This window comes from Phaethon aethereus, assembly GCF_964289735.1.
Source record: "Phaethon aethereus genome assembly, chromosome: 2".
Taxonomy (NCBI): Eukaryota; Metazoa; Chordata; class Aves; order Phaethontiformes; family Phaethontidae; genus Phaethon; species Phaethon aethereus.
In genome coordinates this window covers 83,633,852-83,651,103 of record NC_138582.1, presented here as the reverse complement: position 1 = coordinate 83,651,103, position 17,252 = coordinate 83,633,852, and the positions used below count along the sequence as shown (strand labels likewise).

The 17,252-nt window shown below is 38.7% G+C and overlaps 1 protein-coding gene across 1 annotated transcript in view; it reads right to left on the bottom strand.

Annotated features, from left to right (window-relative positions):
• The window catches only part of TRIO (trio Rho guanine nucleotide exchange factor), a gene marked incomplete at its 3' end in the record, with an annotated part of 250,985 nt that overhangs the window by 156,222 nt on the left and 77,511 nt on the right, over nucleotides 1–17,252 (bottom strand). The window contains exons 3-6 of the mRNA XM_082015438.1: nucleotides 16,068–16,182; nucleotides 12,455–12,647; nucleotides 11,268–11,780; nucleotides 6,459–6,581 (exon numbers count right to left, since the gene is read on the bottom strand). Coding sequence (XP_081871564.1) covers nucleotides 6,459–6,581; nucleotides 11,268–11,780; nucleotides 12,455–12,647; nucleotides 16,068–16,182 — 944 coding nt within the window. The remainder of the gene's footprint in view (nucleotides 1–6,458; nucleotides 6,582–11,267; nucleotides 11,781–12,454; nucleotides 12,648–16,067; nucleotides 16,183–17,252) is intronic.

The window sequence follows — 17,252 nt, the reverse complement described above, 5'->3', positions numbered from 1 at the left end:
AAGCAACAGCTATCAGGTAATAACTGTTAAAGACATTCAGCCATCTTATTTACATCATATGAATCTGCATGAAACATCTGCAGCTTCTAAATGTGTATCAACTGTCCAAAAAGTGAAAGGTTAAAGTGATACTACATTTCTTTCATTGTGTTAGACATGACTATTGTAACAAAACTAAAAAGGGAACAATTCTAGTTACTGTATTACAGTATATATAGTAAGTACACAAATCTACTTAGTACAACTATTTTCTCTCACAATGCCCTTTAGCCAGAAGCTGGAAAGACAGCTTACAGTATCTAGAAAGCTCCTCGTTGCAGAATTATTCCCTAAACAGACTGTACATATAAAAAAGTATTGCTCAACAAGGCAACACAGATTAGTAGCCTAACACAAGCAGTAGTGCACTGTGTCATTCTTTGGTGTGTGCCTAAAAGGCAAGTACACAGGAGAAAATATAGTTGACAGCTTGCTAGCTTAACTTAACTTCTATCACACTCAATACAAAATAAAGTTGGAAGATGCCCTGGAGGCTCTATTTTATTTCCTGACTTTCCCAGACCCATTTAGAAAACGTTTGTTTAGCTCTAGGATTTCAAACAGTAGTTTTCTGATACAGAGACTATTAAGCATTCAGTTGTTAAAACTACCACCCCAGTGATGTTATCCATAAGCATCGTAAGTGGCATCTCCATATATACTGTAGCGAGTTTGAACTATCAGTCTGTGATTAAAGTATTTTAGCAATGAAATTTCCAAATGATCTGCCTCTTCACACACAAATGGCCACCAAGACAAGGTATAGCATTAATGTATGAAATAACATCTGCTTTAATGATTTAAATGTTTTCTATCATCTCTTCTATTCTTGCTCTTGCAGCAACAGTAAAACTCTGAGTTTGGGAATCCAAACTTCAAAGATGAGGGCTGCAGAACAACTAAAGGTATCACCTGACCTCTTCCCTTGAAAAAAAATAAATTCAGCAACATAACATCCAGACTACAATTAAGGGAAGTGTTTAACCTGTTCTTCAACTACAAGGAACCTCAAAGTATTCTCAGGTAACTATTTAACCATTGCTATCAGCACTGGAATGAATGAAATATAATTTCACTCTAACTTTCTTCAAATTTGTAATCTCTTTCCTACAGTTTTCATGGTGGACTTGGGGAATCTTAATGCAAGACCATATAGCCCAACATGAACACCGCCTTCTTCCCCCTCTTACTTTTCCCTTAGATTCACTTTCACATAGTAAATGCCACATCATTTTCATCTGGATGTTCCCCGTTAAAACATTAAGTATGGGGCTCTAAACTGGACTTAGTTCTCCAGTAGGACCAACTGAATCAGAGCAGTATCTTCACAAATCTTAGGTTCAGCACCCCCAATAAGTATCAAGAGGCAAATAAGATTTGCTTCTTTGCAGTAACACCACTGTCTGTTACTTTAGTTCATGATCCATTGACATGAACATACTTGTTGCTGTACTAACACATCATCAGCTGATTGCTTTTTAAATTCTGTTTATTTGCTTCTTCCTTCTTAAGGGTTGCATATCTAGCCTATTCAATTTCATTTTGTTGACTTTGGAGTGCTACTCAGAAGCTGAAAATAGCCTGAACTAATTTTGCATTCTCAGTCTCTTCTCAGGTTGGTCACATCCAAGCATTGCGTCTAAGCATTAACTGCTCCGGCACCAGAAAGAATCCTTTACGGATGTGCAGTCAAAAAACAGCCTCTCAGTCTGACCAGGATTCACAGTTGTGCGCTCCCTGAACTTAAATCATGGTTATTCAGAATTACCAAAAACTTGACTGAGTACATTTCACCTACTCTACCACCCTATCCCCATTTTAAGTCTTTATCTTGTCTTATTAAGGATGTTAGATTGTTGGACAGTTGATTGATTTTACCATTTAACTTTTTATTTATTTATTTTTACTGAAAGCCCTGCTTAAGTTATTCATTAGTTTAAAAATCAAAAAAACCCACAAAAGTGACACATCCTCCCCAAGAGAGAAGAGCTAACCTACTGTTATTCACCATTCTGCACAGTATCTTTTGTGAGAATCTGCATTTCAAATCAACCTGAGAAAGAATGCACAATTCACAACCTATGGTCTTGCTCTCATTTGCTGAAGTTTCACAGGACCCAAGAGAGTCCAGAATTCACATGGTGCTTAAGTGTATCTCAAGTGACAACTCTGTATGGTTATAAAAATATACCTAAAATAAAAGGCAGTTCAAGAGTGAAAATTATCAGTAGTACAAAGGAAAAGGAAAAAGTCACACTAGCTGTCAGCTAAGCTGATTTCACCTCACCTAACCTTCTTAATGCTTTCATTTGTACCAGTCACTTGGCTGGATTTAAGCAAGCCATGCCAAGTACATAATCTTTGTAACTTTTAACTCTGTAAACCCAGTGAGATTCAAGCGTTGTGTTCATACTTCTATTTTAAACTCCCAAAACTCTCATCAGAGCTCATCTCTGGCACTTTCTCCAGTATATGCAAACAGCTTGTTCTGAGAACAGTATTAATCAACTTAGCAATATGCTTGCAGCTGACATAAGATTTTTTTGGATTACAGCTAAGAAACATAGCTTCTACTGATGGTTCTATCACCCTTGAGACAAGAAGTAGCCATAGCATGTCCTTTAATAGTAGCCAGAGTCAGCTTTCTCCAAGGAAAGCTGCTCTTTGCCTATGGCACTTTCCAATCATTTTGACCCTCACCTGCTCAAGTGAGAGGCACAATTAAACTTTAATGAAAGCAAGGCCATTTGTAGCAAGAAGAGTACAAAAAATATTCAAGTAGATAACATCATCCTCCTTCTCACCCATACTTCACGATTGCTTTTGTTTCCCTTGTGTCCCAGAAAGTGTGTGGAAAGCAGCAGGAAAAAGAGCGGACAGGCACAGCACCAGTCTCTCCCACTCTTGCATACAAGACTGACTAATCGTATAATCATGGGTACTTTAGTTTTGCAGTTCAAAAAATGTAGATAGATAACTTTTGTATTTGCAACTGCTACGATGCCCTATTTGCAAGTTTCTCCCTTAAAAGTTGAGAAGTGAAGCATTGGTTTAGTCACCCAAAGAGGAACTTCAAGCTGAAACTTAGTATTGCTTAACTCTAATAAATCTCAGGACTTGACAACAGCAATTTATTGTTGCTGAAAGCAGGCCTTTTAAATGGTACTGAAAAACCATTCTCATCTTTACAGAGAGAATCATTATGAGTTTATTTTTCCCCACAGTTAGGAAAGACAGGATCTACTTGCCCTGTAAAGACACAGTGTTGACGTTTTTCAGTGCACAGCCTCTTGACTTCAGTGATAGCACCTACAGCTGCACACGTGAACTACCTTTCAGACAGCAGCCTTTTTAGCCACATAAACATGCGTGTTAAGCAATGGTAACCAAAGGTATGTCCTTCTTCAATGTGCATCAGTGCACCTACCCAGCTTTTCTGTGGGACAGTGTCACTGCAATGAGAACGAGTCTGCGTATTAAGCTTGAGACTTTCATGAACTTATTCCTGTTACCTTGAAGTGTAACCACATCAGCCTGTCACATACTGAATACATAAGATTCCTAGACATATCGCTTGCTAATGAAACTGATGAAAGTAGAGTTAAATTTCCTCCCCCAATGTATTCCTCACCTTTTTGTTTTACAACATTTGGTTTAAACGTCCATCTACTTTGTGCTGTAATACTGAAAATTAGATTCTAAAAATGGCAGAAAGCCATTACAGGGAAAAAAGAAATACTCAGCAAATCCTCTTTGTCCTTGATGTAACCAACTCCTGTTCATGACAGGAACCAAGTAGCTTTCACAACGGTTTACATCCAGGTGGCTCATTTCAGACTGGAAGACCAGATTAAAATTTTGGCATCTCACCCAAAGGCTGTCACTCTTTCTCACCCAAGTTTGGCATAAGCAGCTGTAGCAGTTGTCCTCCTGCACCTCTTGGAAAGTCATGCTGCTAGTTGTGAAGGAAGGGGAGATAGGAGAGCCAGCTATTGCAGAGGGTAGCACCTGCTGTGAAGGGAGCATGTGCCCTGCAGCAACCACAACGTGTTGAGAACAGCAGCTGCAACTTCAATTATCAGGGTTAAGCTGTGAGCATGTGCAAGAGGTTGTATTTAGCTGCTTGGGCAGCATTTATCCTTTGAACAGCCCTTCCCCACCTCAAGTAAGCCTAAAGAAAATCCCTGGAAAGCAAGATCTATTAGGGTCCATAGGGCCACAATGAAAAGCCTTCCAAATCTCCTCCATGTAATAAACCTACGATGTAGTTGCCACTCTTCCTTCCTCTACCCCATCCAACTGAATAAATTTGCATGCTTGTAGATGGGTTAAAAGTTAAATTCCATCTCTAGTGTTAGAACATTCACATAAGAGATCTTAAATCAACTCTGATTACTGAAGAGTTAAGAGCTACACTGATAGGAACAGTGCTTGTTAAGCACAGACTGTATGTGAAGAGTGGTCAGTGAGAAGCTGAAAGTGCTTGCAGGATTTAAGACTGCCCCACATTTCTCCAGTTAAAATCTAGTGAAAAATAAGACTTGCCAAAATTCAATGAGCTCACTTCATTTTTTTTATGTCACATTCAGTAAAATTTTTCCCCCAATCTACATGTAAGGCTTTTGCCATTTAACCAAATAAAATTGAGAAAACCTGAATGCTTCTCACATCAAAACAAGGGACTGATTGTTTTGAATTTGTATTTTCCTATTCTGGGCCAGAGAACCACCTTTCTTGGGGGCTATCCTACAGAAACACATTGAAAAAACTGTGGCTTGTTTTCCCCCTCTTGCATATTTGGTCTGTTTAATTTTCCCCAGATTTAAGCTGCTTCTTGCATGCTTCAAGAAATCATTGCACACACTGAGAAAAAGTCCCCTGTAAATAATGCATATAACTACAACAGGCAAAACAGAGATTAACAGCAAAAGACTAATAGCAAAAACAGAGCAGGAGGGATTATGCTACATCGCTCAAGTGCTTCCAACTGTTGATAGCATCCGAACAGTACGGAAGTAGGGGGAAAAAAAAGTAATCATATTTGAAGAAAAGAGGACAACAGTGACCAACACCAGGACAGACTTACAGAAGAAGAAGAATTTAATGTTTAGAGTACAAGCCCAAGAATTGCCTGGAAGGCTATCCAAAATTACTAAATTCCAAAAGCCATCTCATGACAATGACACCTACTGTCCTTCTGTGAGTTTCTTTCTGTTCTACTTCATATGCAGGGCAATGAACAACAGCAATGAGGTACTCCATAAAGGAGCAATTCCCCATGCCTGTGGAGTGAACCTTCCAAACATAATGGTCAGTTACATCCTTATGTAACTTAATAACAATGTTCCCCAGCATTTGCTTTACTCTTTTCAAAAAGTTCCTATTGATTTTTATTTTTTTTTAACGTTTGCAAACATAGCTGGGGTGCAAAAGACAACAATGTACATTCTTTGCTCCTGTTTCCTACTGCCCTAACTCTAGCAATACACAAGAGCTGCCCTACTAGTCCTTCCATGATTTCAGTTTACTAGTAAAGTTTACTCTGCCACTCTCTCTTTCTACAATTAGTAGTCCAAAAACATCCCCTTGCAAAAGTTGATTGTTTTGACCATACTTTAATTCAGTTCCCATCTTTGGACTGCCGAGGACGTTATTTTCTAACAAGAGTGGTAGTGTTCTTCCTTCACTGACCTGACAGCCAGGGACTGGATTTAGGCCCAGACTTCCAAAGTTATTTAAACACCTCCAATCCTCCTAGTGAAAAGGACCTAAAACGTACTTAAGAATTTAGTCTTCATGTCCAAACAGGGATTTATGAAACTGAAAATACATAGCTTTCACTCACTGCCAGTTAAAATAGGAATTTTTACGGATAGCTTATCCTAAGGTCATATTTGACAAAAAAATTGTTTGGTTTAGCTCCATTATACTGCACCAGAAATTAGAAGTGTGTCTCCTTAAAAACAGGGAAAATTACTGTACCAGGCTCAGTTGTTATCACTACTTCTCACAACTTTTCGTATGAGTTGCAGTCTATTCAGAAGATCCTGCGAGCTATTTCTTTCTGTATAGAACGCTAAATTCCATATTACACAATTCCTTGAAATTTCCTAAAAGAGTCAAAACAGTACTGAAACACACATCCCAGGTTCTAGAAGTTTGGATGCATATATTTGAGAAGTGCTGAGGTTGTGCTGAATACTACCATTGGTCAAAATATTTTTGTTGCTTGATCACAATACCTCTGTACTTGGCTATCGTTTACTTTCCTTCTTTGTGTTTTAGAATTTCACTGCTCAAATATGAATTAGCACTATTTGTAACGGAAGGAATGATTTACATTTATGATTTACAAATTCTACCTTAACATAGAGCAAACAGACAATATGGCAGTCATGTGAAGTGAGGCCTGTTCTTACCATACAGTTCATGGCAAAGTGATTGTGCTGTGTCTGAAGCTCCATCGCATGCGGGTGACTGGTTCCAATTTCCGTGTAGCTGTTCAGAAACAGACCTTTGTTGTGTGTGATCCAGTCAAACATCTACAAGAAAATAATACGGAAAAGGTGGAAAAAAAAAAAAATCACTAATTTGTTATGGTAGAAATGACAGGCAAGTAACATGAGAAATCTGTGAACACAGAAGACAGATTCAAAGGCCATGAAAATCAACACTGCTGCTCTTTCCACTGCAAGTTACCGTACATTTTAAACAAATCATTGCAGAAATCTGACTTTTTGGACCAAACAGCTGAGGCTGTTAGATCTTTACTATAGGTGTTTACCTCAACAAGCTACAATAAAATCATAATCATGAAGTTATAAACTTCATTACCACAAAGAAGTCACAGTAAACAAACAGGCTTAGAGAACAGCCCTGAGTTACCAAGCTTATACATTCTCTAGTGTCCGTATTTCATGACGTCAGCAGCTTAGTAATTTAGAATGAAAATGGCAACTCATGGAAATGAAATGTAAATTCATTCTTGCTGATCAAGTACTTCAGCAGCAAGTTTAATATTTAGTTCATAACTTTACAGCAGATTTGAAAACAAGTTTTCTATTGCTAAACAGTTTTTAAAAGCTATACTTGAGCACAGAGTTACACATTACCTTCTTCCAGACAAGTTTAAGGATAATCTTTAAATACGTTTGTTCTTGGGGTTTGGGGTTTTTGTTTGTTTTAAAAAATATTTTAATAATCAATCAAATTTTAGGAAAGACTTTATCTGACAATGACTGTAAGTGAAGGTACATAAGTACATTAACAGTGGCACAGGAAGACAAAGTTTTCAAAGACCAAGCAACACAGCAAAAGGCTAAGTCTAACACCCTGCCCTCGCCTCCACAATGGTTTGAAATTTTTGCTGTATCTCAGCTCAAAAGACCCACCTATTCTCTGGATAAGCTGAAAAGGACTGTTCAGAAAAAAATGGTAGCCACAAGCAGTAAGCACTCATTTAATGATCTTTTAAAATAAGCTGGCTACCAGAGCACCCAGGTACATGACAAATCAAATCTTAAGTAGACCACAATATGGTAAGGACGTTTGTAAACAAATAAAAAAGTTTAAAGAGCTTAGACAACTGAGACAGCTGATCATATACTCTTTAAAATTTTCAGTTTCTTATCTAGACTACAGTGAAGATGTGTTAGGAAATCATCCAAAATAGACACTGGTCCTGTTTGTTACCACCTTTCTTCAGGTGGTCTGACTTTGCTGCCTTCAAATACCTACAGAGCAATTTGTAAGGACGTTTGTAAACAAATAAAAAAGTTTAAAGAGCTTAGACAACTGAGACAGCTGATCATATACTCTCTAAAATTTTCAGTTTCTTATCTAGACTACAGTGAAGATGTGTTAGGAAATCATCCAAAATAGATACTGGTCCTGTTTGTTACCACCTTTCTTCAGGTGGTCTGACTTTGCTGCCTTCAAATACCTACAGAGCAATTCTGATCAGATTCCCTCCCACCTCACCCCTTTTTTGTCTTCTCTTCTCCTGAATCAGACCAGATTTTTTGTGCAAAGAGTTGTGCACGTCCTCCAAAACAAACATGTTTATTCCTCCCCATACAATACACTTTATTTTTCCACCAAAAATCAAGCTCTTTCTTGCACCTAACTAAACCACACAGACATAGACGTACACTGATGAAGCAGCCCTCAGCTATGAAATCTAATCTGACACAAGCAGTGAAATAAGGGCTGCAAACAGATTAAGGGAAGGGTCTTAACCCAGAAATGAATTGGGACACTACATAAACCTTTTTCTTAATGTTTTTCCATGGGTTGATGAGAAAAATAAATTCTCAGGTATGCTAGCTGCTATCAACCCCATTTTGAGGTGCCTACCATTTCCCTCTGTTTTTAAAGAATCATAGAATCATAGAATCATTTAGCTTGGAAAAGACCTTTAAGATCATTGAGTCCAACCATTAACCTAGCACTGCCAAGTTCATCAGTAAACCATGACTCTAAGCATCTACTCGTCTTTTAAATACCTTTAAATACCAACAAATTAATATTGTCTTTTACAGAAGTACACAAGTTAATTCTGATTTTCAATCTTCATAACCTCATGACATCCCTGTAGTACTCCTGAGTTGCCTGCCCCTTCTTCCGAAGGTCATAAACTCTCTTTTTTCCTGAGTTCCAGCCAAAGCTCTCTGTTCAGCCAGGCTGGTCTTCTTTCCAGCCAGCTCATCTTTCGGTGCATGGTGATGGCCTGCTCCTGCACCTTTGAGATTTCCTTCTTGAAGAACGTCCAGCCTTCCTGGACTCCTATGCCTTTCAGGACTGCCTCCCAAGGGGCTCTGTCAACCAGTTTCCTAAACAGGCCAAAGTCTGCCCTCTGGGAGGCCAAGGTAGCAGTTCTGCTGACCCCCAAGCTTACTTCTCCAAGAATTGAAAACTGTCATTTTGAGATTGCTATGCCCAAGACAGCCTCCACCCACCACATCATGCACAAGTCCTTCTCTGTTCACAAACAAAACCTCCTAGACTGTTTCATCTCTGCTGTATTGTATTTACAGCAGACATCCGGTAAGTTGAAGTCTCCCACAAGAACATACAACTGACCTCGTCCCATTGGTCCAGCCTGTCCAGATGCCTCTGCAGAGCCTTCCTACCCTCTAACAGATCAACACTCCTGCCTAACCTGGTGTCATCTGCAAACTTACTGAGGGAGCACTCGATTCCCTCATCCAGATCATCGATAAAGATATTAAACAAGACTGGCCCCAATACTGAGCCCTGGGCAACACCACCTGTGACTGGCTGCCAACTGGCTTTAATTCTGTTCACCACAACTCCCTGGGCTCAGCCGTCCAGCCAGTTTGTTACCCAGCGAAAAGTACACCTGTCTAAACCATGAGCCACCAGTTTCTCCATGTGAATGCTGTGGGATGCTCTAGTGAGCCTGGTCTTCTCCCTTTCCCCCTTCAAATCTAGTTTGAAACTCTTTCAATGTGCCCTGCTAACTTCTGTGCAAAGATCCTCTTCCCCTTTGAGACACGTGTACCCCATCTGTTGTCAACAGACCTGGTGTCATGTAAACTGACCCATGATCAAAAACCCCAAAATACTGCCAGTGACACTAGGCTTGGAGCCAGGTATTAATCTCCTGGCTCTTCTCATTTCTTCCTTTATCATTCCTTGCAACTGAAAGGACAGAGAAGAACACTACTTGTGCTCCTGATCCCTTCACCAGTCATCCCAAGGCCCAAGAAGATGCGTTAATTTAATATACACTTATCCTTGAAATCGGGAACCTAGGAAACACAGACAGGAGTTTATGCAACCACATGGCAGGATAGAAATCAACCCCACAGGCTCAAGTATTTCATGAGGAGGTTCTTAAAGCCCAACTTCTGTAAGCAACTTTTAGATGAGTAAATGAAGAACAGATCTTTCAGTACCACATTAGCATCACCAAATATATTCTGTTCATGCTGTAAGAAAGAGTAATTAATGATGTAATTAAGTGGCTGAAAGGTTGCTGAAAAGCATTTCAGGCCAGAAAAAGCAATACTACACCAGCAGCTTGTTATTTTCTAAATAATTTTATAACTCTAAATTCACTTGACCAAATTTTTTTCAACACTTCACATACCCCTACTATTTTCAGCTATACCCATTCAGGAAACACTTAGTTTAAATGGCACTTTATAAAAATTACTTCTTTTTTAAACACAGCAGAAAACATTAAAAGTAGTATAAAGAAAGTCCATGAGCTGAAATGATCAGGATAAGGGAAAGTACGGAGGAAGAAAACGGCAGAAGGAGGAGGAAGGAGAAGTATTACATGTTTGCTCTGTTTTTACTCTTCCCCATGCATCTGCTCATGACCACTGCTGGAGAGCAGGATACTGGTTTAACTTTGGTCTCAACCAGTTCAGGCATTCTTACACAAATTATTTTAAGAAACCTGACAAAGACCATACTTACCACTTGACTGCATAGTCTAGTTACTACTTCTCCCAGACAAAAACTCCCCACCCTTCCTTACAGTTATTTGTTCCATGGCAACAAGTTAATAATAAGTGATTGCAAAACCATTCTAGATGAAAAGAGGTCTTATTTGAGCTCATCTAAAAGTGCACTGCCTGCCATATTTCCTCTTCAAATTCTGTGACAATCAAGGGCTTTCTCATTTGAAGGGATTGGTTAACCCGAAACATTCTGAGATCACTCAGTCCCCTGTTAATGACATATGCACTGTCAAAAGAGATACATCATTTTTTAGCCTGGGACTTTAACTCCTGCATCAATGAAGCAGTTCCCCATGTCATCCTCTTCAGATTTTGTTGACTGCCTGTCACTCAAATCCCAAGGGTCACTCAAAAGGAGACTGATGTAGTCCTCAAGTCATCTGTATTTATAAAGTAACCAGCATTCATCTTCATTTGATGCATGCAAAAGCATCTGTCTGGAAACAAAACTTCCCAAAGCAAAAGCTTTAATGTCACTACCACTTAAAATTTTCTTCAGCGAGAGTTATCTGTGTTTGTTACAGCTTGGAATTACTACCCCATCACCTTTACTCCAGAAGACTTAAGAGTCACTCTCAATCAAGAAATCCTTTATTTCTCATTAAAAGGCTAGTGATTAACCCTAAAGACAAAAATTACTATTTCCAGTTATCCTTGGTAATTCTTTCAAGTCTGCCAAGCCTTGTTCCCATCAATGGCAGCACCCATTTATGCTCCCTTCCCCCAATCGTTTACCTTTTCAGCATCCTGCTCAAACAGCCTGAGCTGAAAACATTGGTCCAATTTCAATTTCCGCACATGCCACATCTGATGCAGATGCTGCCGTGTTGAGTGCAGCCTGTCCAGCATGGTGGATACTTTGGGTAAAAGGTTCTGTAAGTCTGCATTCCCTGACCCAGAGTTCTTTTTGGGGAAGCTATCACTGCTCTGTATCCGCTGGAGCAGCTTTTGTCCTTCCACATCAAGGTCCTCAATAGGAGCCTTAATGACTTTCTTTTTTAATTGTGAGTGCTCCTCTATCATATTGCGAGCACCTTCCAGGTCCTGAGGCATTTCCTTTTTTGACAATATATCTTGCAGCTCCTCCAGTCTGGACAGCATATGGGTTGCATTGCTAATGTAGTCCTCAAAGGCAACTCTGATCTCTATCCACTCCTCATGGTTGTACTCCAAACAGCCATCAAATTCTGGGGTTAGCTGAGAAGGATCAACTACTTTGGTAAGGCCTTCCAGAGACACCATATTTGTCTAAAAAATAAAAGTGAAAATAAAAAAATGCTGTTACTGAAATTAATTTGAAATTTTCTTTCAAGTTTTTGTTTTTCTCTTTCTAACAATTGATTATTTTGTTCAAGAAGTCCACATGACTTAACTTTTCTCATACACTTCTCTTCTAATATCAATTCTGATCAGCCTTCTATCTTGCAGGCATTTCCCCAAATGAGAGAAACATTTTACTTCTTTCTTATCTCACTACACTTAAGGAGAGAACAGCAACCATTCTTTCGACTGCCACTGTGATTAAATTTTGACTTTGTGTAAAGCAGCAGGAGGATAACATGCTGCTTTAAGCAGGTTCAGTTGTCTGCTTTCCTCTGCACAGGATGCTGGTGATATCACGATTACCACAATGCAGACCAAGACAACAAAGAGATGATACCCAACTTTTTATCATTAGGAGTAAAACCCCAATTCCATCCTTCTCATCCGCAGAAAAAGAACACAAATGACAACATGCACAGCTAGCCTACTAGCCTACACAGATGAAAACCGCCTTCTGCCTAGCACCACTGGACTAATGTACCCCCCACCCCCCCCATCTAGAACATAATTTATCTGAGAGTTTTCAAGACGTTGGTCAGTAGTGAGCACACTTAAAACCATGAAATAAATGTAAATTTCTATACCGTAGGGGAAATTACCTCAAACTCAAACTTAGAGCTGCCAAAGTTAGTCCTCTGTTTCTGCCAGAAATTGTCTGGCTTGATTATCAGTGCAACATGAATACAACAGGGAAAGGATTCCTGTAAAATCTTCAGCAGAGGCTTTATGGAGTCCCATTTTGACCCACGCATATCTACAATGACGGTGAATCCTCTTTTACATACTTCCTCACTGTAGAAGAAAGAACAAAAGGTTATCAAGCAAGCGTTCCAACTTCAAATACAGCATTGTACTGCACCACACTGCTTAATGAACGTGGTCTTCTCAGCTAACTGCCACACCCTCACCAGGGTCTCACTGTTGACTAGCTGACACGTACAGCAGATCTCATGAACCTCTCAGGAAGCTTCTCACCCCCCTGCCAAACTCCTTGCAGATGACAGGTTTACACCTGTTGCTGATTTGATAATCTGCCTTTATCTCTTCCTTCATTCTTATTGTTTACATTCACAATGATTCATCTTCCTGTCTAGTTTTTCCTTTACCTTACACACACGTTAAAGATATGTTTACTGAAGCAGCAATATGTAATTCATTTACAACTGACTCTTCAGAACACACTCACTTACTAATGACAATATTCATGCCTTTCTAATGACTGGGGATCCTCTAAAAGACAGAATATGGCATATGGTTCTCACCCACCACTTTGCAACTTTTTTAAACTCTCTCAGACCTAGCCCCATATTATCTGAGAGTTAAAGAGTGTTAGTCTGTAGAGGGGAAAAAAAACCACCAACCCCTTTTATTGACATTTTCTTCTGTAGCAGGATCGATTTGTGGATAGTTAATGGATAAGAAAGCATTTTATGGCTGTGAAGAAAACCGCATCAACCTGTTTCTACAAAATTTGAGCTCAATTTTGCTGTCCAAGAGTTGACAGACCTTATACCCAAATTCTCTGGCAACTCTTCTGGGAATGGCACATTTAATTTCTTTTCATCAATACCTTTTGTACACTTAGTGCTTGCCAATGATCCAAAGTGGCAATCACCAACAACACCAGAAATTTTGATTTTGTTCCAGTCGAATTTGCTACATGACCTTTTTAAGATGGAAAGGGAAAATATTTCAAAACCAATGCATCATAGCCAATGGACTATCAAAAGGGACCAAATGTCCATTGTTTGAGTACATGAGTCACTTTCAGGCATGTGACTAATGTAAGTGCAATTCTGGAGTTCATGTGGTGAGGTTTTCAGAGTGTCCAAGAAGTAGAGAAGCTTCACTGGCATACTTTACACAGGCTCACTGGCCACATTGTAGAAGGATGAGTTATGGCTGATGCAGGAGAGCCGAAGAGCTCCTGAAAGAAGTGGTAATACAGGTTCCTTAGAAAAGGAGCTTTTTTAAAGTTGGATTACCAAAAAAAAAAAAAAAAACCAAAAAACCCCCCCACCATTTAAAAACGGACTTTATCAAAATAAATGCTGGCTGTCCTACCTGCCCATAGGAATGACAAAAATAGCAATGGCAGCAGGAAAATGCATTAAAACTGACCAGCTTGGAATACATCTAGGCTACAAGGTACAATTTTCTGTCCCTGGTGAAAATGTTTTCTAATAGCCTCACACAATTAAAGGACAAAAACAACTACTGATTTAAAGATACACTCTTTATTGAAAAGCTGCATACTATTATACAAGCGCAGCTTGGCCCATCCCTATCCTACCACACAAACTGAGAAGGATAGTACGTGCCACTAATTCACGAGGCATACATCTACTGGGGTGCACAAAGCACCATGTAATACAATGCAGATGTGTCCTCCTGTCATGTGGCCACATCATCTGACACAGAATTAATCCCTTTTGGCCAAGGATCACAAAAATTGTTCTGGGAGGCTACAGTCAAAGTCATCTGTTAGGTAAACCTGAACTACACTAATATCTGGTCCAGTCAGCATTGGTGTCTTAAATTTAGCAATATTTTTAAATCAAATAAATCATTAGAGTAGTAAAATTGTGAGACCAAATCACCTTAAGTGTTTAGATCTCTTGCAAAAAACCAACAGATACCTCTGAATCTTCAGCTACCTAGAGTAACAGTACTGCAATAACAAATCAACAGACAAACTATTTGGGGCTATTTGTACCAGTTGGGACTTCTTAATTAGCAAGAGTTGCATGACCAGTCATGTTTTACATGACTTGAATGAAAGTGAGTCTTGCTTTTAATAAAGTTCCCTTTATTCTCAAAGCTTTGCCATGCTTGCAGAGAAAAAAACCTACACTAACTTTATTTTTATATGAAGTCTATTGATGCTAAACTAACACACACCTTTTGCTAGAGGACCACCATATTTTGCCAGATTACGTCTAGAAAAATCTCTTGGTCATATTTTGATGTCTGTTTGTCTACTAACTTCTCTAGTAACTTGAAGCTCTAGAGGGCTAGAATATACGTCAAACATTCAAATGTGAAGTCAAATTATTTCAGATATAAAAATCTCAAGACTGATTCCCCTACTCCTTCCTCTTTCTCCCCAAAATCCCTCAAATAACAACCAACCAATTAACAACAACAACAAGAGTGAACACTAACCACTCCTATACTTTAAGGTGAAATAAAGACCAGGATAACTGAACTACCAACAATCGCTTTTAAAGGCCATACACACTCTTAACTAGATGTCTAGAAGGTATTTTTATGAAAGCACTTCTGTCACTCTGAAACCAATAGCTGATTACATCAAGGCAAAGAAGAGTGCCTACAAATCAACACAGTAGAGAAGTATGGAAGATATTGCATTGAGGGATGTTGTCCACGGGATTATTTTTTCAACTATAATGACAACTGCTCCTTGAGGTCATGGGCAAACAGATTCAGGCACAGTCAGAGCTGCTCCAGTCTGCACCAAATGTTGCCAGATTCTGAGGCAGACTTAAAATCAAGTTCTTAAGATCATTTTTGCCCCCAATTCAGTTACTACTAGGAAAAAAAGTTTTATGTGAACAAACTTTTTGTATAAATATTTATATATACACAAACACACAAGTGCTGGATTTTATTTCTGCCAATTTATTTAAACAGCATATTGTAATTCATAGCTAAAATTTTTTATAATACAATGAAATCAGTACTTTCACACATCTCTCCATGGTTTATCTGAGACCTATAGAAGCAATTTTACATCTCTCTCTCCTGGTTATTCCTGTGATATATCAGGACACTATAATTTATCTAAGACAAATAACAGTTAGGAGTGTTGTGCTGACTGCAGTCCATACAAGGCATATTGTGAATGGTGACCAGCATGTTTGTAGTTATTAACGTACTGAAAGCCTTTGAGTTGTATTTGCAATCTTAAACACAGTGACAGCAATATGGCATGGCAGTGCCATTTCCAAGACACAAACTACTTCCAGCTAAAGCATACCAGCCATTCTGCCAGCTGCCTTTCTTCTGCAAGGTAGAGCAACTATTTAGGTCTTTTCCAAAAAAGCAGTCTGAAAACAGTAACTGACAGAACTTGGTATGAATTTGCTCATTTTCTTAACCTGCTCAGTATTCTAGCTTGTGTGTATACCACAACATATACCAGTTATTTTGTTTTACTGCTTCAGAGCTTATTAAGTGATCATAACTTACCTAGGAATGCAAGCTAGGTATGAAATTAGTCTTCTAAGGTCTTCCTGCCGTATTCTATCATGATTACTACGAGCTGGAAATGTTAGAATGGGGCCTCCACGCTTATCTCGGCCACCTGAAAAATTAAAAAAAAAAAAAAGTTAGAAAAACCCACAGCATAAGACCATTCTAGTTTGCAAAACTAGACTTCAGAATGCTTTTGGAAAACCTAAGTCCTACACTGCTGCATGAATACACACTTAAAAAAAGAAGTGATTTCAAGTTAAATACCAACACTGCCTTTTAGAGGCCAGTTTAAAATTGAATTTTGGGAATATCGATAAGCATACCGTCACAATTCCTACAATGAGGAAGAATCTGACAAAAAATTGAAACAAAGAATAACCATGGAATTACACTTACACATTACAGTCACATTCAAGTTTGACTAGCAGTGTGATGTCTCCTGCAACGGTGCTTTGTTAGGTGTTTAACTTTTTAATCAGCAATTGTACAGATTAAACTTAACTACAGTTATGCTACTTCGTAGGCAACTACAGGATACTCAGCGTTAACTTGATTACTAGCACAGAGTTTAGGCGTATAGTATTTCACACCTGATGCATATCCAAGATGAGTGGGTGGATACTATTTAAGCATTTAATTTATATTTTTACCCCATTCTGATGTGCAGATTATAATTTGTCAGATTACAGTTTTTAAGTTTGTTAGCAATGCAAAACAAGGAAATTATGAATCCACTCACCATGTAGGCAAAAAATCTGACTTCGAGTGGTTCCACTTAAATGTATTCATCTTACTTGTTAAACTGGACAGACTTATTGTAGTTCAACATTAAAGTGTAATCTTATACCCAATCACTTGCTAGTGACAACAAAATGTTACTATTACTAAATGCTAAATTCAAGTCAGTAGGCTGCTCTTATCAACACTTGTATAAGAGCAGACACATTCCTACTAGCTAAATTTCACATCTATGTTCTCAATCACAGATGTGTGCACTGTTTTCTCCTGTCCCATGGAAACACAGAAAAACAGTATCCTCTATCCTGAATGAGCTCCTCATTGTAAATCCATGTTACTGAAAAAAGTTTAAAAAGATCCATTAGAAAGGAAGGCCAAAAGCAAATGAGTAAAACCAGTCACTCAAAAATTCATCACTGTCTTCCCCAACACAGTCTGCAT